General features: G+C 49.6%; 1 protein-coding gene across 1 annotated transcript in view; it reads right to left on the bottom strand.

The window, feature by feature from the left end:
• LOC143429600 (venom dipeptidyl peptidase 4) overlaps nucleotides 1–25,531 on the bottom strand; it is a 150,353-nt gene that overhangs the window by 100,511 nt on the left and 24,311 nt on the right. The window contains exons 3-4 of the mRNA XM_076905275.1: nucleotides 11,361–11,455; nucleotides 11,089–11,163 (exon numbers count right to left, since the gene is read on the bottom strand). Coding sequence (XP_076761390.1) covers nucleotides 11,089–11,163; nucleotides 11,361–11,455 — 170 coding nt within the window. The remainder of the gene's footprint in view (nucleotides 1–11,088; nucleotides 11,164–11,360; nucleotides 11,456–25,531) is intronic.

Raw genomic sequence — 25,531 nt, 5'->3', positions numbered from 1 at the left:
GCTAGCCAATTAACGTCAGTCAATCTGTAGAATAATTCGAAAAGAGGAAGAACCGGGGAGGTTAATGAGGCAGCCTTGATGGAAACGGGGATGGAGCGTAATCAGGTTGTTTGCCAAAGAAAGGGGAGTGTTTCAAAGCATAAAGAAGGGAAACTCGAAAGTTTAGCTCGCAGCTGTTCCGATAGAACGTGTCGACATACGTTCTTCGTCCATCGAACTCCGAAAACACGGAAAACTCGCTTCACGAGCTAATAAACTATTTTGATAAAGTAGAAACGAACTTGAATTGAGCCATAAAACACCACTGCTCGTCAACTGGGGATAAATAGATTGCACGGTCGTTCGAGTCGGCCGGGTAATTAAGATAAGAAATCTTGGGATTCGATCGTTCGCGTAACGCCGTGCTCGTCAAGCGTGCGAAGAGGGTGCGAGCGTGTGAATTACAGGGAAGAGCTCAAGTTCGTTCGAACGATCGCGGAAGTTCGCGGCGCGGGGCTTAAACGCGCAACCAACCCCCTCCTGGGAAAGGTGGCTTCGCTAATCGTGAATAAAAGCGGAAACTTTCGGATCGGCTCTGTAACGTTTGCCGCTTACCAGCTTAATCCTTGCTCGCCCGGAACAACTTCTTTAATTCCATAAACTTTCCTTTTAGTGACTCCGAATGCATTAACGAGCGAGGGTGGCCCGACCGTTCCGGCTGCGATTTATCTTGGGCACGCCGAGGCACGCCTGCGCTGTTTCTTGCGCGCCCTTCCGGTACCGGACGCCGCGCGGGGATGCTTCTCCCCTCGTTGGACGCCGAGATAAGAGCCGGGACTTTGATTTCTGCCGTGGCGAAGCTGGAAATTACCGCTCAAGGAATTCCTCCTTTCCGTTCCACCCTCTCGCGCGACCACCGTCAAGCGACTCGTTAAACTTTTTTTTGTTTCGCTCAAGGGACTCGACGAGGAACGGAACGGAACACGGCGAGGGTATTCGAATGTCGTCGGGAAAATATTGCGTTTGAGATATCGACGGGAATTTTTGAAAGGAACGGGGTAACCACTTGCAAAATAATTGCTGGCTTCCCATTAACGTACGACTCTGGCCGAGAGACGAGCTGCGAACAATGGGACGCGTAAATTGCTCAAAAAAACAGATCAAACAATGGACGTCAACGACACAATGAGAATTTCTTCGACTTCCACTCGATATTCCGCGGCATCGCGACCAGGAGGTCGAGCGGCTACATTTTTATTTCGAATGGAAAATAAAGCGAATCGAACCGATCGGTCTTTCGGTTTTCTAAACCGCGAGAGGAAAGGGAGGAGTAAAGAGGGGGAAAAAAGAGGGAGAGAGAAAGAGGGGGGCGGGGGCTCTATAAGCAACGAGTCAACTATAAATCTCTCCTACGCAGCGAATGCAATAACTCGTTCTGCCTCCGAATGTAAATGTCGCGCGGCCGCCCCATAGAAAAGCGACTAACAAACAAACTGGGAAAGAGCGTCGTTGCGCTATTTGCAGCCCACGTTTCGTGATTACTCGTACGGTCTCATGCGCCTCGAGAAGCGTAATATTTCCCCGGGAACAGTATTTATTCCGTACCAACGAGACGCTTTCGAAAACGTGGCTGAATAAAAACAGATGGCCGCCTGTTATTTGCCACTCCATGGAGTCGCGTCCGCGAGACACAGAATTCGAGACAATTTCAGACGAGATTCGAGAACGACGCGTCGCGAATTCCGCGTGAAATCAAAAGGAAAAGGAGAAACAAAAATCCGGGAACGAGGGAATAAATTATTTTGCTCTTTTTAAAAACGAGAGTGCACCGCCGCCTAAATAGAAATATTTATTACACGCTCCGTCGTTTCGCGGCGTGAAATCGCGCGTGGCTTCGCTCTCGCAAACATCCGAAAAGTATTTTCGAAACGCGGATTTCACACGCGATTCCGTTTTCATTTGGCATTCTGGCCGACAAATCCGCCGATTCCCCGGTTGAAATACGCCGGACGCGAGTGAAAAATTACCCGCGCTATATTTATCGCTTTGTGAATATTTTCGGCAGACCGGCTCGGATGGAAAGACGTCCACGATCGCGGTGGAATTTCATCGATGCGAGGAGCTCGCGTCGAACGAAGAATCAAAGGTAACCGGACAGACGCGAAGTGAAAGAGTAGCAAGTTCGAGGGAAAGACACACCGGGAAGGGTGAGTGTCTCGAAGGGCGGGCGACAAAGATCCGATGGATGTCTCTCTCAATTTTCGTTGAATCGAATCAATCTCCGCGGAAGGGATTCGCTTCGCCGATCTCGTGCAATTCCAGCCGCTTTCGAGCAGCGTCGTACTCGTCGCTTCGTTTCAGTTTGTGGAAAAGCGACTACCCTCGATCGGGGTTTCTCGCCGGCAGACTCCGTGGCAACCTTCGATCCGACGTTCAGATGGGACGGGACGAAAGGGGTCGCATTTTCGAAAGCCAATTAGCTCTTTCGTCGCGTTTATTCGCGGCGATCATCCAATCACCGGCGAAATTGCACGGTGAAAACTTGGAAATTGGCTAAAACTGGTCGGGAACTTCGACGCCTGATCGGATCAGTCCGGCGTCCGACTGGGATCGTCTTCGTCTACTGCCCCCTCTTGGTCTGCACCGGGGTTCTCCAGTAATTACAAAGTCGTCTCGCGCGGGAATTTATCGCGCTCTTCTCACATTCGCGTGCCAACAAGATGGATCGCTCTTGGAATTATCTCCCGGGACAGCAGTTCCCACGTAGGGGAGATCCGCGTTTGTTTGCACCCCTTTCCGTGGTGGTGCACCAGGAGTGAGAAATCGGAGAACCGGAAAACAAGGAGGAGATCGTTACGATCTTCGCTTATTACTTTCAGACGATTCTTCGAACGGGGAACGAGGGACATTTTGAAAGTGAACGACGTATCCGCGATACACGCAATGCGACGCACAACTCCTTTGTGCTCGTGCAATCAAGAGCCAACCACCTCGTTCCGCAGTCCTAATTATGTATTTCAGCGAGGTAATCGTGGGAACCGCGTAATCGACTGAGCCTAATAACGTAAACAAACGTCTAAGGCCCCGGCTGGCTGATTGACTCGGCTGATTGGAGTGTCTGCGCGGTCGTTTAGCCTAGCTAAGACGGAACTGCAACGCAGCACGCGGGTATAATTAGCGGGAAACACCGGCAGAAGATGGGATCAGCGAAACGAGAATCGAGATCCTGGCTTCGCGATAGATTGACTGATGCAGAGGCGGTAGAGAATGCGAATTGATTAATTCTCAAGCCATTCGATCGATTCATTCCTTTAACGAATAGATTAAATCGAATGACTCGACCGCAGATCGATCGCGACAGAGCGAAAGATCGAATCTCTCGAAAACTCTACATACAAGATTCATTTTATACAGTCCACCCAACGACGAGTATTGATCTTATTAATTAAAAATTCCACACTCGTGCTCGAGTATCGATTCACGAGCAAGTCAAGCAAAAATATCGAACGTCCATTTCGCATTCTATCTTTGAACGCCAGCACTCGACAGTCGCACAATTGGTCCCTGCGACAGTTCCGAGCAAATTGACACCCCAGATGTTCGATCGTCGATTACAACCGTCGCACCTATTCTGCTCGACGCTCCGTGTCGCGTGACAGACGAACTCCAACGAGTGTTTCCCACCGTAAACAGAGAGGTCGACCGAAAGTCCACCCCGGAGCAGGATCAAAGCGCGCCGCGAGTTATACGAGATCTCATTAACCCCCATGCATAATTCACATCAGCGGTCGATTATTGAAAATCGTTTTCAGACCGGGCGAGCGTCGGATCGTAAATAACCGGGATTAAATGATGCCCAATAACAGAAGTGAAGGGGGTGGCAAAAGCAAAGATGAGGGTGGAAAGTAACGAGGACGCGGTAGCAAAAGGAAACGGAGACGGAAGGACAAACGGCGTGGCTCGAATCGTTGGAACGCTTATTGCTTCGAGGGACGAGCGAGGCATTCGAGATCGACGCAGGATCGATACACCGCTGTACGCGCGGATATTTCAACCCTCTCGATGCCGTTGGCGCCTTATGGGCGATACGGAACTTTGCTCGCGCATCTGTACAACCGAGTTTACTCGTCCACGAGACCACGCTCGCGGCTGTTGGATCTAGAATAATCAGATTCCATCGCGATTAAACGAAACACTCCCGAGGAACGTTCATCCCTTGACCCACTGCCAAGTCACACGTGACAATACGTATAGTCGTACAGTAGTGAACTGTAAAATCTGATACTCTGGAGTACCAAAATCCATCGTGGCCAAAGGGTTAATGGATACACGGCACGGCTAGGGATTTTGGCAAAAACTTGTCGTAGCGCGCGCGCGCGCCGGAGGATCGCGGCGTGGAATTCGTTGTTCTTTGTGGCCGCTGTCAAAGGCTCGACCGTTGGTAATTGATCGGTCATCCGTTTCCCATGGTTCATTGTTCGCAACGCGTGCGCCGTTCGCGCGACCGTTTTCAATCTAGCTCCGGCCCATTCAACCGACGTCCCGCGAACGTAATGATTAATTAATCGCGCGACCCCGCGGTTGGTGAATTAATGCGACAGTTTTTCCGCGACGCAGCTGCCGCGGCGTCATCGGTCTTGCCCGTTCGAGAGAAGTACAAAGCGGGACACTTTCCTACCCCGTAGTACGCGGCTGTGCGTTCGATCGCCGATTTCTCTGTTCGAACGCGCTCGAGGGATGATCGATCGTCCCCCAGAAGCGATAATCGCGTCTTCGTTTCATTCTATATCGTTCCATCCGCGGATGATTTATCGCAGAATTTAATAGGAAGGAAAAAAGGAGCCGAAATTCATTTTTTAACGCACACGTTCGTCGATTATTATCGTAAACCCAGGATGTACGAACCGCTAGCAACCCCCGACAAGCATCAAGAACCAATGAAACGCGTAAACGATTCAACCGCCCCAATCGCAGTTGCAAACACGAATCGCTCCGCGCGAGTTCCAGAGTCACCCTCGTAAAATCCAATCGCCGACCCTCCTCGTAGACCAGCCATAAGCGTGAACGGGGATCACCGTTGCTACACGATTCCTTGCGAACGCTCGTCAGAAACTCGTCCCCGTCGAGTCAACCCCCCGTACTACCGTTCCAGGTCGTAAAACAGCGGACGAAGCGGGCACGCCACCCCCCGAAATCCCGGCTGGGACCGCGAAAAACTACGGCTGGGTGATTATCGGCGTCATTTACGAGGGATTTCGAACGAAGCCGTGTCGGATGGACGCTGGACACGGTCCGCGCGGCGGTGGTTTCATCGTCCAGGTGCGCGTTGAATAAATAACGGGGCGCTTCGCCGTGATGACCGCCGGCGTTAAATCTTCATGGTCATCGTTGGAGAACGGGAGGCTTTACTGGCCGGGTTGCTCGTCAACCGGCTGTTCCGAGCTTTAATGGACACCTCTGGAAACGTCTGGGACGGGTGGTCGCTTCATTCGTCGAGTTCGCAGAGTGGACCGTATTGTTTCGTTGGATCGTCGAGGGTGTTTAGGGTGCTCGTAAACGTAGCTCGCTCGCGGGCAATGGAGTCGGAGATTTCGAGCGTATAAATTGATCGCGAATTGAAACGCGAGGGACGGTTCGATAGGGTTCGTGGAAGGCTGCGGTTCGCGTTTGACCGCTGGTAGCGTTTGTCGGACACGCGTAAAGTGCTTTGACGCGTTCCATAAATATTGTATTGGGAAAAGTGCGCGTTGATAGCCGAGCCGTGCAGCCATTATAACGGATGCCCAACGTTCATCGTGCTCGTACGATGCACGGAGGTGCTACCTGGATATTCGATAAACCGAGGCGAAAGTAGTCCATTACCATCGCGCGGCGATTGTTCAGTCTAGTTTCTCTCGTAGAGCGTGCATAATTTTTTAATAAACAATTAAAAGCTTGGGGGCGAGGGACACAGAGAGAGAGGAAGGGTTGATGGTTTCAACTGAAAACAACGGACGTTGCAGATTATCGAAACTAAAGGTGGAAAGGAGAAGGAAAGAGAGGAGATACAACCTCCTGGTGAAAGGATCTCCGATAATTTCTCACTTGCCTGAGCGCGGAAAAAGAAAGTAATGGAGAATCGTAGCTCGAAGAGGAAAGGAGAACGAGGGCGGACGGGCGGGACGTTAACGAGCAGAGATCGCGGGCGAGACCGATTTTCCACTTTGAATGTTTGAACCGCGCAGCGTGACTTCATTAAACGCGGCCGGTGCACGTCGAAAGATAAAACTCCGCGTAAAAAGGTACACATTATGCGGCGAGGAACGTGACATGGTATCGTACAAGCGTAGCGTCCTCTAATGATGCAAGGACTGGAACGGTGGCGCGCGCAATATTCTCTTTCGTGGTTCTCCCTTTTTTACGCGCTGCAACCTCTGTTCCAGTTCTCCTCTCTCCCTCCCTCTCTCTCTCTCCTTCTCTTCACGTTTCCCATCTTTCTCCCTGTCTGTCCTCGCTATAACGCCGCATGGAAAATTCCAATAATCAGCAAACTTGGCTACGCGTGTACACTCGCTGCCGGAAATTCATTAGACGGCCATTGTGCATTTCCCTCGTCCCAATTAGTATTATTTTTCGAGCTGACACGCGCGCGTTTACTCTTCGACGTTCAAGGGACACGTTCCAGGGGCTGATTGCCGCCGGTGATTCGCAGTTTTTTTTTTAACTCGAACATCCGTCCCCTTTTCACCCCCCCGTGGATCGTTCAGTATCGTTTTCTCGTCGACGTGGCTTAAGACGCGCGTCGAATCGATCGATGGGTCAACCCTTCGGTTCGTCTGGCAGCTCGCGCAATCCCGTACGGAGGGATACGATTAATAATTCGATAATACCAACGATCAACTATGTCTTCCAAGTGGTTCGACGATAACAATAACATTTGTCATTAATTACACGCATTAATTCCTGCTCGGGACGGCATTAATCAGAATGATTAATCGCGCGTCGGCAATGCCGCGCCCATTCCCATTACTACCGATTCCCGCCGCCCCTTTTAATATTGAAAGGCTCGGTAAGGGAGCCTTCTTATCGAGTGTGCCGCGAGTACTCTTCCATTTCCATACCAATGCCGTGATCGCCAATGAAAATCTGCTCGCGAGCAGTGGAAAAAAATTCCCACCGCGGACCCACGGACGCGCCATCGAAATGAAAGATTCATGAAATTTCACGATTATATAAAACGAGTTCCGTAAAGAGTTCGGATCGGAATATTTCTTGGAACTGCTCGAGCGTTCATTAATAATTGAAAAAACACTCCAACGGTTACTCTAATGATTCCGTCTCGAATTCAAGGGTGAAAGTTCCGACACGCTGTTGGATCCAACCTGTACAACGATGGAATCGAACGTCACGCTCGACGAGGGGGTCGTAAGTTCAATTGGAGAACGACTAAAAAGGCCGCGGGGAGGCCCTTTAAGGCCCATTAACATTCTTCGTTGTCCTCGGTGGCTGAGAACCGCTGGCGCGTCCTCGCGTGCGCTTCGACGGAAGCTGCCTCGATATCTGGGACCGAACAGCTTTCCGCGATGGCTGTTTCTCATAATCACGCGGCGATATCGTAAATACGACCCCTTGAAATTCCCTTCCGAGTTATCTCGCCCACCGCCACCTCCTTCTCGAACCCCTTTTTTCGTTTAATCGCGAAAAAAGTTTCTACAGATATTCGCGATGGAGGGAGGGGGTGAAACTTTCTCGAACGCCCCGGCGAAATAATTCCGTGCACCCTCGCCCGGTAAATAAAAGTCCGTGGCAAGTGCTCGGCTGAAGAGAGGAAAAAATTAGGGTTCGCGGGAGTGGGTGCATTCTTGTAGAGAAGTTCGGATGAAAAGGGGTGGACGGGGGAACGTCCGTTGAAAATTAATACTATTCGAGGCGCGAATTAAGAGGATTTCGAGAAACGGGACAGCGCTCGAGGCGGGCCTCATTAGGGGCGTTCGTTTGCCGATAAGACGATGATAACGCCCTAGGGGGAGGGCGATGGAAGAATCCTTGGAAACACCAAGTTCTTAGTTGGAAATGCTCGATACTCGGTCTTCGAATTCGCTGGCCCCTCGCCTTTGGGGTACTAGGCTCGGAGGTATCCAATAAGATCGTGACCTACATACGAACCTAAAAGTAATCACACCGAGCAAAAAAAAAGTCCTTTTATAAATGGCCAATTTTCCAACCCTCTCAGAGGCTCTAATGATCGCGATACTCCCACTGTCTGGTGGCGATGCGAAAGCACGACCATGAACCACGACGCAGAGGGAACGAAAGAAAAAATGAACTGATCGAACCAGGCGCAGAGTTTCCGATCGTTTGCATCGAAGTGTGCCTGTCGAATGCGGAGGACCCGTTCGTTAAGGAGCGGCGGGAGGACAGGCTGAAGGATCCTCCCTTCGGAAATTCAGCCAGCCAGAAGGGTCATACATAACTCAGGATTTCACGTGCAGCGGTAACACAGGGTGGTCCGCGGTTCGTTGCCGGCTACACGCAGGCCTCCTGACCGGATGGAAGGGGGTGGTGGCGCAGGGCGCGTGCAAACGTAGCGAAACGCGGCCAGCTGCCGGGGGTTGGAGACAGAAAGAGGGATAGGGACAGGAGAAGAAGAGCGTTCGACTGCTGGACGAAGGGGGCGGTCTGACAAAGAGACGGACGACGAGAGCGACGAGAAGTCGCGAGCGGGAGGAGCGTCGTTCGCGAAAAATAAATCAATCGGAATATTTTCTCGAATTTGAATACGGGGCACCGGACGGGGGTGTATTACAAATGGGACAGAACGGCGCCCCGCCTAAACAGCTCGCAGCTATTGCTTTCGGGATACGGACAGCCTGCTGTCCCGCCAGAAAATGGATAGACGTGTCGCGAAATTTTTAGCTGCTAGGTGTGGACCGCGGCTGGTGGTGATTTGTCAAATCTAGCGGAACGAAGCTTCTACAGCCCCTCCGATATCCTCTCCATCTCCGTATCGAACAGGGATGAATTACAGCCAGTAAAATGGTTTGAACGTGTCTTCTCGGGAATCGGAGATAAAAACCACGCGGTTTTTTTTCTGATTTTAACCAGATTAAAGGCTCGCGGAACCGCGAATTCGACGAATGAAACGTTTGGAGCGAAGAGCGCGGCCGTACGATTGGACGGATGACAATAAAATCGTTGGAAGGGAAAAATAAATACCGAGAGCAGCTGATAAGTGGCGTGAAGAGGCCATTGCCAGCCGCGGGTGAAGGGTGGAAGAGATTCGGGATACAACGGACGTAATGTATGCAATTGGACCGAGAGGCGTGTAGGGTGGTACCCTGTTGGTCGATTACGCGCGGTGCTGAATGGCGAGGAGAGACCAGGAACCCGTGGACCACCACCGGCTGCCTACGTAGGCGCTATGCATGTCAGGTATTATATGGTATTTAGCGTGTATCTGGTGTTCCACGCATAGCGTGCTTTAGCATTCTGCAGTCGGAATTACGTGGGAACACGTGTCCCAAGAATATACCGCGTATGGTCGCGCTCTCGAGACCGATGGCTGCTCTTGGTATTTGCGCAGAGCCGTTAATGGGTTCCTGAAAGGTTTAGAGGGAGAGTGGGAGCGACATTACGTTTCGGCAACAGTCAAATAATCTTCTTACGCGGAATTCGATTCCTTTATCCTAAGCTACACGGTGTGTACGCGCGCGAGTGTCCAAGTTTTAGACATTTTTTCCACTGCGCGCTTTTCTCGTTAGCAGTAGCCATTAGTAGACGCCAGCGTTGTAATCCGACTTTTATCAGCTTAGACGATGTGCAGCGAGTCCGTAAAATGTACTTGTACATTTGCACGAGACACAGACGCCGATCTAAACCGGGACTCGACTTTGGCCACTTTCAGAAATGAGATTGATCGAAGTTCGAAAGAAACCCGCGCTCGGTCTAGCAGCCTAAAACATCCCGGGTTCATAATTCCTGCCACTTTTTCTCGTTTATTGCTGTCCCGAACTAGGCCACCGATGCGTTCGATACGCTCTCAGAGTCTACCCAACGACTCTCTCGTTCTCGCAGCGTACACCTGCTGATACGACGAGCCGTGAACTTTCACGGCGTCGATATAATTTCGAAGCCTGATAATCCCCGTGTAACGGGGAAATATCGGGAAATTTGTGGCCCCTCGGTTTGGCTCGAGAAAACCGCCTCGAAAGTTTGGCCGCGGATTGTTGGACGAACGAGAGGGGCAACTCTACGCGTTCGAGCGAGCGTTCTTCGTATAATCCGATTTCGAATCGAAATTTGGTATAACCTACCGCAACATAATAGTCTATTTTGTAAATGGACCACGCGTCAACGTAGAGAACGCTGTGGAGCAATTGAAAAACGTGTAAACCACGAAATGGTAAAAGATAACAATCGTACGTTAATGTCGAAAATTACGCCACGTTCGACATCGAATCGGCGCGATAAAGTTCGCGGAACGAACTTGTCCTCGATGAAATACGCGAAATTAAATCCTCAGTTTGTGTAAACGAAAAAAGTTCACCGCAGCACGGAAGCCGCGGAGTTGGTTAACAGGGGACGAGAGGGGGTGCGGTGGTCCCGGAAAATGGAGTCGCCACGGCTCGAGTTAACGAAGAAAAACTTGCCGGAACTTCGGAAAAACGAGTCTTCGGTTTTTCTGAATAGTCGTGCAACTTGAAAAATGGAATCGTTAGGTTCGCGCGGAAGATAAGTTTAGCCGGAACTCGCCTTAAATTCATCGAGTCTGGCCCCATAAAAATCGTTTGCGTTCATCCCCCCTGAACTTTGCTAAATTTCCATTACTCCCTTCCTTTCACCCATTTTTTCTCTCTTCAAACAAATTTTACGTGACCCGCCTACGCGCGGTGTTGAAGAACGATCGAGCGGTTCGCGTATCGTCCGCGTACTTTCGCGGACCGGATGTAAACGGCCAGCAGGTGCGGGTATTGATCGAAGCCTATCGTACGGGGTAATTTCGTGGTCAGTCGGCTCGAAATTTATTCTCAGTTCTAGACACGTGGCGTAATACCAGCGAAACGCTCGTTCCCATCGCGCGTCGATAAAAACCGGATTCTGGTGCGACGCTCTGTGCAAATGGTGGCTTACCTTCTGGTAGTCGGTGGCCAGCAATATGTACTTCCGATCGGCTGATAATTGGTGCTCGAAGCTGGACATCAGCGCCTGAAACGGTCGAAAAAACGAGGGAAATGATTATTCGCGGCAAAGTATCGGATCTAAAATAATTTGGCGAAAACCTCTCCGACATTTTTCTGGCTTATTTCGAGGGAACAACGATTACGTCCCCTACGCGTCTCGAGGTAATCTCTTTTAGAGGGTAGCGCCACCGGAAGGGGTGAAAGAGAGCGCGTTGTACTCACATTATTACTCGAGTCCAGGATCTTCCTCGGCTTCCTCGATGTGACGTTATAGATCAGGAGATTACCGGTTTCATCGCGATACAGTATCTCGTTTCCTGCAACAGAAATGGTCGCGTGTAAGTATTTCTCTCGTGCGTCCTCCGCGGGAGAAGATATACTGGCTTCTGTTGGGGATGAGAAAAAAATTGCTCCGATAAAGACCTTGTCTCGGATAAGGTGAAATTACTTTTGTGCCGTGCTGGATTTTTGGTTCCAGTCGGAGGAACGAACGTTGTAACGTAAATCTAAAGATCGCGATCTTTTAATTTACCCAATTACTCCGTTCTTTCGTCCTGATGGAGAGAGTAACGATAAATTTGTTGGAATCTATTCGTTGAGACTGCCACGCGAGCAATTCGCGAAGACACCGCTGCAAATATTAATGGGGTTACTCTATACGGACACGCCGCGTTTCTATTCATAATATACCGATGGAAAATTAATTAGAACCGCTAAAGTTTAAAGCAATCTTCCTCAGTCTCGCTCTCGAGTTTGTATCAAGAGATACGCGCTCTCGTATATCCATTAGTACGTGTACGTAAAGTCGTAACTATAATATATTGGATACACCCTCTCGCGTATCCATTAACAACGTAAAGATCGCATAGACTGCTTCCCCGAACTCTTGCGAAGCTGCTGCTAAACGCGTAAAAGTGCGAAAACGGAACGGAACGACGACCAGCGTCGGCTACTGTGCCGATGTCCAACGTCGTTCCACGGCCACGTGGAACGTTGATGGATTTTTGTTGGAACCCGCCGCAGTCAAAGGGTTAAATTGCTCCGCCAGTGGAAATGCGCGCGAATTAAACGGAGGCACAAACTGCAATTTGCCGTCGAAAACTTTGGAATCCCTTTACGGGCCAAGAATCCCCTGGTTCCGCGGAACGGAAACGCATACCCCTACCGGATAGTTGTTCGAAAGGAGCCGGAACTTCCGATACCATCAATCTTACCCTCGTCCCAACGTTATCAATCCCTGGTCCCGTGGCTATTAAACCGTTCGATCCGTATCGGACGGTTCTAATTAACCCCAAGCTGACGAAGTTTACCGTAAACGAAAACGAAACCGCAATAATCCGCGACCCTGATTTAACCATTAACCACCCCTGTCCCCAATTAGCCGGGATTAACGGACGGTTTCACCGTGGTACGCGCACCTGCAACCGATATCCGGTCCCCATGGGCCTGGAGCATCGATCGGTTCGCGCGAAACATTTGCTGAACGGCTTGATCGACCGCCGGATATTTTTCTCTATGTTTTCTTGCGCTCGATACATCGTGGACCGTTGTTACAAAGCTTCGAGTTTGATACCAGTCGAGCTTTTAATATCCTACGGCGAACGAGCAACACCCTGCGACACGGGGCAGTGGGAAAATATAAATAGTCTCGTGACAATCGTGTTCGCGCGTGGAAAATGGACATTACGGATAGAAGGTTAGTTGAGAGACATGAAAATTTTCGAATTTAGAGTTTACGATCGGTTTTTCGTAAAAAGGTGCCGATTATGTTTGAAAAAGTCCATCAGCTTTATTTGCAAACGAGTCATTTCACGAAAGTATTTGTTAAGTATGGAATTTGACGCGCGAAGATTGTTGTCATCGAGGAAACAATTTTCTCTGTATGCGAAACATCGTTCGCGGACGGGAGTGTAGGGGGAAAGTGCGATGAACGATCCGCGGAATGAAATTTGGAGCGGCGTGTGTTGGGAATAAAGGAAAATTTGCGCGGAAAAGGAAGCGATAGAAAAGTGGAGGAAACGGGCGGAGTGGCTGGCGGAAGTAGCTACGGAAGTCCTCCCGTGAGTTTGAACCCCTAAATATAATAAGCGACACTTCGCGGGCGTCCAACTTTCGTCCTCGAAATTTGAACAAGGAAACGCGATACTTCTGATGAAATCTCGTAAGTGGATAAAGAAAATAATTTATCGCGTTGGGAACAGCCAACGAAAAAGTACACAAAAAACGAGAGGAGCACTCGTTCAGGGAACTTCCTTCATCCATCATATCTCCCTTTCCTGTTTCCGACGTCATAGTAATTTAAAGGGTGTACAACAAAACAAAAAAAAAACAGAATACGCCAGAGCGGAATAAAAAATTGCAATATCGAAGAGAGAACTCTCTCTCTCTATATATATAAGTATTAAACATATTTCTGCCGGATGTACGTGTGTGTGATCACCCCCTTTACGGCCAATAAAACTTACACGTACATACTCGAACCTTCCATTCTTGCCGGTATTTTTCATACCGTCCTCCGTGTATCATACTGCCAATAAACAAATATGCATCTAACGATAAAGAAAGAATTTTTACGAGAGCACCCGCACGAGCTACTCCCCGTGATTACCATAGTTATCGGATTATTGTCTTGCATCCACGTGTAATAAAGCGCGAGCTACTTTACGTAGCTACTTTACGTGAGACGCGATTTTTATTGTTAAATACCTCGTAAACTACCAACGAGTGCGGAGGTGGAGCGTCCACGGGAACTGCCTGACGCAGGTCAAACATTTTTCGCGTTTTATATCCACCTACACAAACACGGTGTATTATCGCGATCAACGTGTAACACATTTTATACCGAGTCGTCTCGGAGGTTAAAGAATATCTGTTCGAAATTCGAGTTATCCGATTGTTTAAAACATATTGCGTAGATACGGATCGCGATAAAATCTGAATTATACGATCAGCCGTAATTTTATTATTTCCACGGGTTGTGTAACGCTGCGAGTGACCAGCGGACCGAGCCAGAAGAGACGATCCCCACAGATGAGCGAACCGGTTCGCTAATTCCCATAGAGATCCGCGCGATCGCTTCAGATTTCACGGGCCGCCGGTTCTGTTGACGCTCGCACGGGCATTATTAGAAGGGCCGATTTCCAAATATGCCAGCGATGCGCGCGACAGAGTCCTACATTCCGCGCATCCGACGAACCTGGTTCTCTGCTGGGAAATTCCCGCAATTTCTTACCAAGCGACATCCATTTTCTACGCGATCACACATGGAAGCGTTTCCAAGTCGAAAACCAGAGGACAGCGCGAAACTTTGCAATGGGGATCCAGCAGAAACTACTTCGAACGATCGCTTAAAATTCTCGAATCACTTACACCGACGTCTGAACCGGTCGTTCGAGCGACGATTACAAATAAAGCGGTAGATGTTCTCGGCTGATAAAGCGAGCATCGGCCGCAGAAAAGCACGGTCTTCCGATAAACGACAACGAGTCAACAATCTTCCTTTTTTTCCCCAGCGAGGCAATAGGTGCCACGTGGAGAGAGCGGAGGCAGCTTTGAACGCGTCAGCGGCGTTTTTTCGAGGATCGTCTGCAGCCCCGTCGCCAGCCTCGATTTTAACGAAGCCGTGCGCGGCATAATAGCGACGGGGATACCGCGTAAAATAAAAAAGAAGAAAAAAAAAGAGAGGAGCGAAGGGAAAAAAGCGCTGACATACCGATAGCCGTGTTAGCTTCTAATTTGCGTGATCAACGCTCTCGTATGTACCCGTGGCACTCGCCAACTCGACGAACGCCTCTGCCGCCTCTCTGTTCCCCTCTGTTAGTCGGTCCTCGAACGCTGCGCGCATCGTTCCGTCAGCCTCGCGTATTAATCGAGTTTGCCCGTACGGGAGTAACGCGGTTATAGTCGGTGACTGAAATACAGGGTGCTCGTCGAGCCTCCTTTTTTCATCCATCCGCGACAACGTCAACGAAAAAGAAATTTATCCGCGTCCAAATGAAGAGCGTCGTTTCACGCGTTTCGAATGGAACACCCTCTACAACCTCCCACAGAGGTCAGAGGAGCGGTAAAAGATGAGTACATAAGCGTCGAGGCATAACGTACGGTGCTGCGTTCGATTATTGACCATTACCACCGAATTATCGACTTTTACTACTGAATTATTGACCTTTACTACTGAAACGATCTAATCACTCGAGGATACGCGGCTGTAATACGTTCTCTAATGTATTTTCATCGATACGCTTTAATCCGCTGGCAGCGCGCTACGTTCCATAAGCGGCGCAGCAGGCGAATAATTACACTCGATCGAACCCTTTCTTCCGCTCCTCGGCACCCCTATCGGGGCGTAATTTTTCTGTAAATAAAACGTGCCGCCAGCGCAGTTTCGCGTCGAACGATTGACGCGAGCGTTCGACGAAAAATCCCGCTGCGAGTCGAGGGTATTTTCTCGGGAGATTAATTAATAAGACCAACAAACAGTCGGCTACACGTGCACGCGACACGCTCGCAGCGAATACGGGCCGCGTTCCAGGGTGCGACTTGTCGAGCGAAATTATTTCGCAACGCGACGTAACCCGGCGAACCTCAGGAGCCAGAAATTCGTAAATTCCATCTCGATATTAACCAACCGCCTGTACGCGCCCAACCCCATCGCGCGACATTATTTCTATTCGCTCGATCTTTTTTCCGCGCCATCTGGAAGATTGCTAATAAAATTTTTAACGTTGCTTGCCAACGACACTCGTCATTCTCTCACTCTCTTTTTTTTTTGGAGAGGTACAGTGACAGACAGCCTGTGGTTTTTCGCTTCGTTTCAGTTTGTCCATTTTCACGAACGTTTCGTTAGGAAAATCGACGCTGGATGGCAGAGTGATGGCGTGAAAAATTGCTGGCACCGTGTTGCCGCGAAATTGATAGCGGCATATCGATGGCAATAGAAACAGGTGGAAACGAAGAAGAAAGAAGGGGCGAGAGGAAACCCATCGTTTCGCGAAATGAAGGGAAATTAATAACGATTCCTGGTAGTCCCGCGGTGTACCATCGTGCGAGCTCACCCCTGCGGCGTTCACCGCCACGAGCCGCGTTTATTTAATTTTCCCGCCGGCCGTTTCGAGGCGGCCTGGTTTCCACCCCCGTTGCCGGTGGTCCTCGTAACTCGGAACGAGTAGTTCCGGAGAACGCGGAGAAGACGCCGGACGACCGCGTCCGACTTATAGCCGGGCCGTTTGAACCGAACGACGCCGTTTGCGAAAGAGAAACGACGGCAGCCGGTCGACGTTGCTATGTGCGTGCATGCTTTTATAAGAAACTCTCGACGCGACGCGTTGTAAACCGAAGAAAAACGCTTAGGGGTAACGCTCGTGATAACAGGAGTGGGATTAAGGGAGCCGCGGCAGGCATCGCTCGGCCCCTTCCAGAGAGGCCGTGAAAAATGACTGCCTGGCAGTTTCCCGTGGAAGCTGAAAGCTCGAATCCCGCGTAATCGCGTGCATGGCTGTTCCGCCAAGTTTCGAGACCCCGTCCTCGAGGATAAGATAAAAAGAGGGGCGGCGGTTCTGTACAGGCACGCGGTGAACGTCGAGGGGTTGGCATCTGGCAAGGTCGAAGGACGCGAGCGGTTGGGAAAGCCGTGGGAATTCAAAGCTGAGAAGCCTCAAAGTGAGAGAGGCTGGAAAGGTCAAAGGTCAGGACTTCAAAAGCCCGGCCGGTCGGAAACGGGGAAGCTCGGAAGCTCGACGGGACCGAACCTCGGTGACGCAAGGTGACAAAGGACAAAGGGTCGAGAGCGTGAAACGGCTGGCTCGAAGAGCCCGAGGAACCCAGCGTTCCTGTGCTGAGGTTTGCGAAAGGCGAATGAGTCGAGCTGAAACCGAAAAGCCTACTAATCATCGAATATTTAACCCTGACTCGATTAATAAAAACTACCCCTTCTACTTCGAAACGTTGAAGTTGCCATCGAGAGACGAGTAGATTTAAAATTGTACGATTCTTCTTCGCGTATTTTTAAATAGTCCGCTCGAGCAAACCGCCGCGATCCAAATTCCTCGATCGAAGCAACCCCAGAACACCCGAAATCCGGTGTTGTCCACCAAATGGACAAAAACGAGGGGGTACACCCCTAATAACAGCCGTATCAAAATTTCTCTCTGCCACCCCTAATCGTAACCCAGCGTAAACAAGCGAAACAAGCCAGCCCCTGACAAAATCTCGTTTCCTACAAATGGAACTCCCTTGTTCCGTCCGGCCAGCCGTTACTCGTACAATCATCATCCAACGTGGCGTGCTGTATATAAGTACCGTACAAACGAGGACCCGGGGTGACGGCAACGCGAAATCCTCTCGGTGGGCGACAACGTGGAAAAAAAGCGCACGCACACACGTACACACACGGCATAGAAACCGATGGAAAAAGGAGGAGTTATCGGTGGGACGATCTGCCCTGTGGGACCTGTTACCGAAAGATAACAACGGATCCTGAGGAGACGTCCGCTATCCCTGCTGCATTGGACAACACGCGAACAATTCCGCTGTTTCAAATGACGTGCCGTTTCCCGCTGCGTCGCGAACAGCTGGCTACTCTAGATATGCAACCGCGAGCGTACGAAATTGGCAATTATTTAATTGTTCTTTTTTTTTTTCCAAGTCGTATATAATTTCACGATCGTCCATTAGGTCCACCAGGTGCGCTCGCGTTTGCTTATTCGACTCGCGATCGCAGCGATCCCAGGAATACGCTTATTAATTCCGGAACGATCGGAAGGGGTGAATAAATTTCACTGCCTTAGCTACCCACCGTCAGTTGAGAGCGCTACTATTCGATGGCCAAGTTTCGTGGAGGAATTTTTTTTTTTAGGGCGGGTTTCTTTTCGATGGATCGCCCGTGTTCTCGTCGATCGTTTGGGAATACTAAGTGCATACTATAAAGAGGCTCATACTGCGGGGCTCGAACTTTCGAATTTCATCGAAGAATCTCGAGAAGAGTCAAAGGAGAGCGATATTTCAACCGACCATAAACCTTGCCACGGCGTGCGTTTAAACCCGAGACGCGGCCAATTACGACACTTACGACGGCGCTTAATCATCGCGGAGATTATGAAGGATTTTAAGGCCCCCTCCTCCTAGGGCGGATGGGCGATAACAATTTTTATCGCGGGTAATTGCCGGCACGCGAAATTCCGGAGCTTCTCCGCGCTGTCCGTTAAATCACCTTAATCTTTAATATCTCGGATAACCACGAGGAACGTCCGTGGAATCCGTTCCCGGAGACGGCGGCCAATAAAACGCCCTCGAGTCCGATCCCTTACGGAGTCGATACAGTTAACGAGCCATTCGAACGAGCAGATTGTCCGCGGGACTACCCGCACGGTTTTTCCCGGTGTTTTGCTCCGACAGACCGCTGGAAAGTCGATTGCGGTCCGCGCGGAACACCATTTCCTCAGCTCCGCTGTTAGATTCTCGCGTGAAGAGACGCGAAAGCGTTGGGATCTGAACGTTTCGATACACCTCTCCTCCATACCACTAATTTCTTTCATCATTTTACGCGTTGTCCTCGTGTTTTCTACCGCGTGAATTATTTTCGTACGAACGTATATTCCCAGACCGTAGAGAATATTTTGCCGGCTACAAAGAAGCATAAAAGTTTGATTAGTCCATTAGAATGTCACAGACGAAAATATTTCGTACTACGGATATGTTTATTATCAGTTCATATTCAGCTCGGGGATATATTATGCTCGAATAAAAAGTGACAGATTATAGTGGCGCGTGCGCGAATATCCGTGTACACGGTGCAAACAATCCGATATCATTAATACCGCCAACACGGGAGAGGATTTTTTTATTTTAATTAAAAAAAAAAAAGGTAAAATACGAGAATGAATATTAAAAAGGCAGAAAGATAAAATTATACGATAATATAATTCTAGCACGCCCGTGAACTATGTGTACGAGAATATCGCCACATTTTTGCGCGCTCGTTGTCATTCTTCGTTTAAACAAAGAACGAGAGTGGTCGTATTTTTCGATGGAATCTGATATTACCGAAAAATTGTCCGGAATACGATCACGAATTATGACACGAATTTTTCTTTCATCTCTATCCGAGCGGAAATTGTTCCGTGTCTGTTGCGAATATTTTATCGATGAGCGCGATGAACGATCGTAAAAAAAAGGAGAAATTATTGACAGTCTATCACACGAGTAATTATTGAATAATGCAGGGGATTGTCGGCCGAGTCGTTTCTGTCCGGCAATTTCCTATTCGACGTCCAACGAGATTCATATTAATACCTATTCGAATCGATTTCGACGAGGCTGTCAACGAATCGCACCCTGACAACTCTTGCGCTTTGTAAAAGGCCCTTAGTAAAATCGATCAGAAATTCACGGGCTCTGATTTCACTCAGGAAAAAAGAGAAAAAAAACAAAAATGTATCGCGGTTGAAAAAAGAGAAATCGTACAACAACGATAAATCGAAGGGGAGGAATTGTATTCGATGTTTCTCGTTTGTTCCCTATTTTTAAAAATATTTTACCACGGAACGAGTATTTGAAAATCATTTCGAAGCTTCGCGAAACTTTCAAACCGCAGCCGAATGTCCATTCGAATTTCGTTCGACGTATAATGGACCGTACTAGCCAGAGCCCTGTTCCCGACAGGAATAATAACGAATTAAACAACTCTTGGATCGAGCGCGTCGACGGATCGACGCGTCTTTGAAACGCTGTATTTAATTCCCACGATCGTTCGCCCGCAAACGGTGACTCGCATTACTTGGTCATTAATTGAGCCCCTGTTCCTGCCCACTGTTTTTCCCACGGAACGCACCGCATCGATCCATTCCCCTGTCTCGTTCGTTAAATTAAACGAAACCATTTTATTACACATCCGATCCTATCGATAAAGGAATTTCCAATTAATCGACGAGACCTCGTTACGTTGCCGCTTACAGACCTTTCTCTTACCATAGGTACCCTCGATGTGGGAAGCCTCGATTGCGCCTGGTAAAAATAACGATACAAACCGCAATTACTTTGCCACGTTCCTGCACCTTTGACGATCGAATTTCCAACGAGAAATGGACGGATGACAAAGGCCTCGAATAACACCGGGTTTCATTAATATTAATTGAAGTTTAATTCGCTGAAAAGTATCAGAGGAAATATCGTCACGGCTGTCTGACCGACGATGACTGGATTCCCTTGCGGCGGACTAATTGCACAGCTGTATCACTGAATCCGCGAAAAATAACAATGGATAGTTTAAATTAGTCGGTTCTATCGTTCCTTTCGCCTCGAAAATGTAAATGACCAAACGCTTGATAATTCTCCATAAATTTTATACTACCTCGTTTCCTATGTCTGACAAAACCTACGTTATATCCCTGAATTCATCGATATTCGATGAAAAATCAAGTGTTATCGATTTTTGCACACCACGAATTATTAAATCCGACCTCTAATACGATCGTCAGCGTTAGCTGCGAGGGTTCTACAAATTTTGGATGACTTCGTCCACTCGCGTCTGGTCAAACGCACGTCACATCCCTGAATTCATCGATATCGACGAGAACCGAAACGCTACCTGTTCCATCGATGTTTCCGCACATCGAATCGTCGAATTCCATCACTCGCGCGATCTCAAACGCGCGAATAATAGAACAGCTGCGAATTTTCCATAGATTTTTTTGCCACTTCGCTTTGAATAGGGGACGCAGCGATCTCTAAACGGTTCGAGCAACAAAATTGCAATCCACCCGATCAATTCCGAGCACTACAACCTGCCAGGGACCACGGGCGTGTCAATAATTGACTGGAAACCTTCATTAGCACCCTCAGAACCGCTCGAGGACCGAGGTAAATAGAGCCGCGTCGGTTCACGCCGAAAGAGCAAGTTTCCAGACGCAAAACATTATTTCTGATCCGGCGAGCAGGTACGACGCCGAAGCTCGTTAAGTTCTTCGTCCCTTCCACCTGACAGAGGCCGGATCTCAAACAGAGAGTTAATGAAGCTTTCCATTAAACTCGCGACGCTTTCTTGCCAACAGATCACCCGTGATTACTCGCAACAGATACCTCCAAAATACGGCGGAACATCGATCGTTCCGCTGCGCGAGAAGAACGTGAAGAAAGAGGGGAACGAAAAAGAGCGTAGGGAGTCGGTGGAAAGTACAGAGGACAAAGAGGCTCGCAGCCGCCACACCTGAATTAGAGGTTTCGTCGGCCAAAAGAGTGGGCGGCGGCCGGAAAAGCGGAACGGAAGATCGGCCGGGAGGAAAGTTTCCAGGAGGACCCGGGAGGCAGACGAGGATTAACACAGTGGAAGAAACGCGACGGTGGGGAGGATGAAAGCCGAAGGTCGGATGGGAAAAAAGAGCGAAGCTTCACGCTATTTTAATCCGAGAGTGGGTGTCCCGGCTAGAAGCGGATTTAATCAACGCCCATTATGCACGCTCTCGCTGGAATGATACAGTTTTGTTCGAGTTTCTTCGGGACTTCTCGCGCCGGCGGCTCTGAAAGAAGAGCCATCCGTGCGCCAGGTTACCAATTACCACCTGGAAACTTACTCTAGAACCAGAATCCATGGACTCTGCGCTACTCTTCTTTTTTCCTCTTTCTCTCTCATCCATACCAATCCACCCCACTCTTTCCCCAGTCCCTTTATCCATCCTTTTTGTATCGCGTTTTAATTAACGGCACCGGATTTCCGAGGAACCTCGACTGCGGCAAATCGTCGATTTTACTTTCCTTCTAAGGTCGAGGTGATTTTCTGTGGTCCATCTTCGTCGCGGATCATCTTGACCGATGAGTTTCGATCGAAACCGGGATCAGGAGAATCAGAACGTTTTCCAAGGGATGGAATATACGTATATACGGAAGAGGGGATTAAAATCGTGACTAAAATCATGCGGAGGACGTCACGGGGCTTGTTACTCGTTCGAGCTGTCGTACGTTCGAGGGATGATTCGGTGAGCTCCGGCTCGTGATTGACGGACGAGTCTGGAATCTGAAATAGGGCGGATACTCCGGGAAAAGTATGGGGATGTTAAGAAGTACGTGGGAGGACTACGGTGAAATTTGTTCGGTGAAATCATTCGAGGTTAAACGAGGAAAAATATAATGTAATCCTCTGCTATGAAAGCGCGAGAGCACGAAATTAGTCGCACGAGAATGCGAAAAAATACGAACTTTGGCAATGTCGAAACCCACTTCTCGGTCATTTTAAGATAACGCGCGTCTGTGTACGAAGATTACTCCCCGGATAAATGGACCCTAATTAACATAGCTGGTAGAGTGGCGCGATTAGCCAAAGTGGGAAGAATTTACTGGCGCGCGATCGATGCGGACTAATTACACGATTATCCCTGAATCTGACGATAACGTTCGATTGGCCGGTAACAGGAATCCCATTAATATTTGCTTAATCACCGAAACCTCTTCCGTATCACGCGAACGGGATCGGGTAAGAGCGCGCGGAGCCCTGGAAACGAGAGCATCAAAAGGTCTGGACGCCATAAAAGTTTCAAAATCGGGGGTAGCAGGCAATTTCCTGAGCAGGCCGCTCGAGCGGTACTCGACGTATGAATTCGCCGTGGAAAGCCGCGTTAAACATGCAACGATTAATCACACGGCGCTTAGAAACCCCCCGCCCCTCTTAACCGACCTCTCCAGGAGCGAACAATGAAATTTCCAATTACGACAATTCGATGGTGCTCGACGCGCGCGCGATGAAAACTCGGCTGTTCGGCGAAAATAACACGCCGCGCTTCCATTGGACGTGTTTATGGTATTTCGAACGGCTACGAGGGAAAGAGAGAGAGAGGGTGTGTAGAGGGTAGCAGGGTTGGTTAAAGGAGAATAATAGCGCTTCATAACGGGCCGGACCGAATATTTGTAGTCGCGCGAGCTTACCCTATACCCCCTTTTTCAATGCCAGCACAAAGCATTTCGCGACCAGAATACCCGTGAAACGCTCGTAAACATCATTGCTGTTTTTCTGACGTTCCTGCAGCGACAAATATTTTTCTTTCCTATCGTAACGAATTACTATTTCCCGGATGGACGGGTGCTGGAAAAAGGAAACGAAGAACCAACCAAAACCGCCAAATGACATGGTCAATGGCCGATGCATTCGACGTTAATGCCCGTGATCGTCATCTTCGATTTTTACTAATGCACACTTAGAGAGGAAGAGAGAAAGAGAGAGAGAGAAAGAGGATGAAAAAGAGAGCTCGTGGTCGTGTTCACGATTCGTTCAACAATGAAAAATGGTCGGTCGGACCTAGCCATCTTTCGCGATCAGTTCGAACAGCAGAAATATATCTCCCAAGGTCCGTGGAAGAAGAAACGGCTCGGTGGATGCAATTACAGGGAGAACGGACGCGAAATTAATGCGAATCGATTTCGTGGAAACCCGTAGATTTCCCGACGCCACGTTTGCCCTCTCTCGCTCCCTCAAAAATTAACGACGACAAGTCCATTCGAGTCTTACTTGTTAGTTCTTCCTGGAGGCTCCACCAGTTGGACTCGGCGCGACGATGAGTTGAAAGAGCAGATAAAGGACGACGGGGACGTGTTAGAAGAGGAGACTCTGGGATGAAAAGAAGGGTGGTGGAAGGAGAGAACTACCTCGATCGAAAGAGAGGGAGGTGTGGTCGCGGCAGAGACCAGAAAAGGTGTGCTCAATGGCGGTAATTATGGTGGTTGATGAGAGTTTCACGTTGGGCTCGACCTGGAACCACTGCGCGTCCGCGGCGGAATTGAGATGACTCGCCAGTGTATTTAACGATGCCCGGCGGTCTCGAATGGTACCGTGTACCCGGTCACGTCGTGTCAACTGCACGCGCCTCGCGTCAATGCCCGGTTGTACCGTTTCATGGACGAGATCGACGTTCGCTCGTACGCGAATCCGGGTCACCGGTGTCTTGTCGCGACGACGTGGACGGATGTAGAGCAATTTGTCCGCTTGGTACTTCGAGGTCCTCGTCCACTGCCGATACACTCTCTGACGCCCGTTCGATCGTGAATGTCGTGGACCTCGACCGGTGAAAAATGGAGCGGGAACAGGTGTAAGGAATGGAGGCTATCGTGGGTGATTGTCGACAAGTTTCGAATTATCGTACGGCTCGAAAGTTGCGGGACACGCGGTAAATACCGTAGAGGCGAGGGCCGTCTGACTATACGCGATTCGCGTCTACTTGTTCCACTCCCATCGTCCGCGTTCTACCATCGCCATTTCCGTTTCTGGTCCGTTTTTGAAACCTCCGTAAGACTCGACGTTCGCGACTGGACACCTCGAAATCGCTCGTCAGATTTCAACCCGACACGAACCGTGACACATAGCCAGGCGGAATGGCGCGTTGGCACGTCGCGTTTCCGTCGAAACTCATTTCTGCCCGATTACCGCGTCCCGTGACTGCCCGGGGGAAAACCCGTCGACAGCCACGGTTTTTGTTCCCGCCGAAATACCCATCCGAACGCAGAAGGTCGGTGCATCATTTCGGCTCGCTGCACCGCGGGGGTTTCTTCTCTAGTTTTTCGCCGGCCGATGCTTCCGTTTCATTCAGTCGAGAATCGCCAGGAACGAATGTAAATACGGAAACGAGAAACGTTGCTCGACGGGAGTGTTCCGACTGCGCGCGGTTTCCTTCGTTTCCCACTCGCTCGCCCACCCTCTCCTCCGTCTTCCATCTCGGCTCTCCTTCTCGCGCGCTAGATTCCTCTATTTTTCTCATCTGTCTCGAGCGAGCTTCGTTTATTCACGAAGTATAGCCAGGAACCGGGCAGAAATAATTATGGGGATTGTGTTTCCCCGTCTTCCGAAAAATTTACGTCTCGACCACAATTTCCTCTCTTCTTTATCAACCCCCTTGGCCACCTCCCCCAGCCTCTCCTCCGTGTCCCGGCTCTTCCGGCCGGTGTTTTATGAATTTCGCGAATCCTGAAAGACGCGTTGCATTCTGAGCGCCGTGAGGCGCGCCATTCAGGTCGCCGTTGTGCCCTGCCCGGCACTACGCGGTTCAACCGCATTGAAACAGTCGGAATTGTCGCGAGATTTATTCGTACACCACCGCCAGCGAGAACAGTGGCGATCTCCAGCTCGGCGAGGAAATTTCCCGATGTCTTTTCTAGACAGAGCGACGTTGAAAATATTCTTGCGCGCATTTAGTCGAACCTCTCGAGCAAATTCTGGCTGCGCGCATTTTCTGCTCCACATTTGTCAGAGTGAAATTGGATCGATCGCTCGGAGAACAATGGGAACTGTAGAGCAATTTAATTAAAAAAAGTACGTAGAGCTAAACACTGGTTACTCGAAGGATTCGTCAACGTTACATGGGAAGTGGAGGAAGAAGCCGCAGCGTCGTTGAACGCGAGACAAAACAAATGATCAAGTA

The sequence above is a fragment of the Xylocopa sonorina genome, chromosome 12, assembly GCF_050948175.1.
Source record: "Xylocopa sonorina isolate GNS202 chromosome 12, iyXylSono1_principal, whole genome shotgun sequence".
Classification (NCBI taxonomy): domain Eukaryota; kingdom Metazoa; phylum Arthropoda; class Insecta; order Hymenoptera; family Apidae; genus Xylocopa; species Xylocopa sonorina.
The sequence above is the reverse complement of the archived record's forward strand: the minus strand, read 5'-3'. Positions and strand labels throughout refer to the sequence as shown.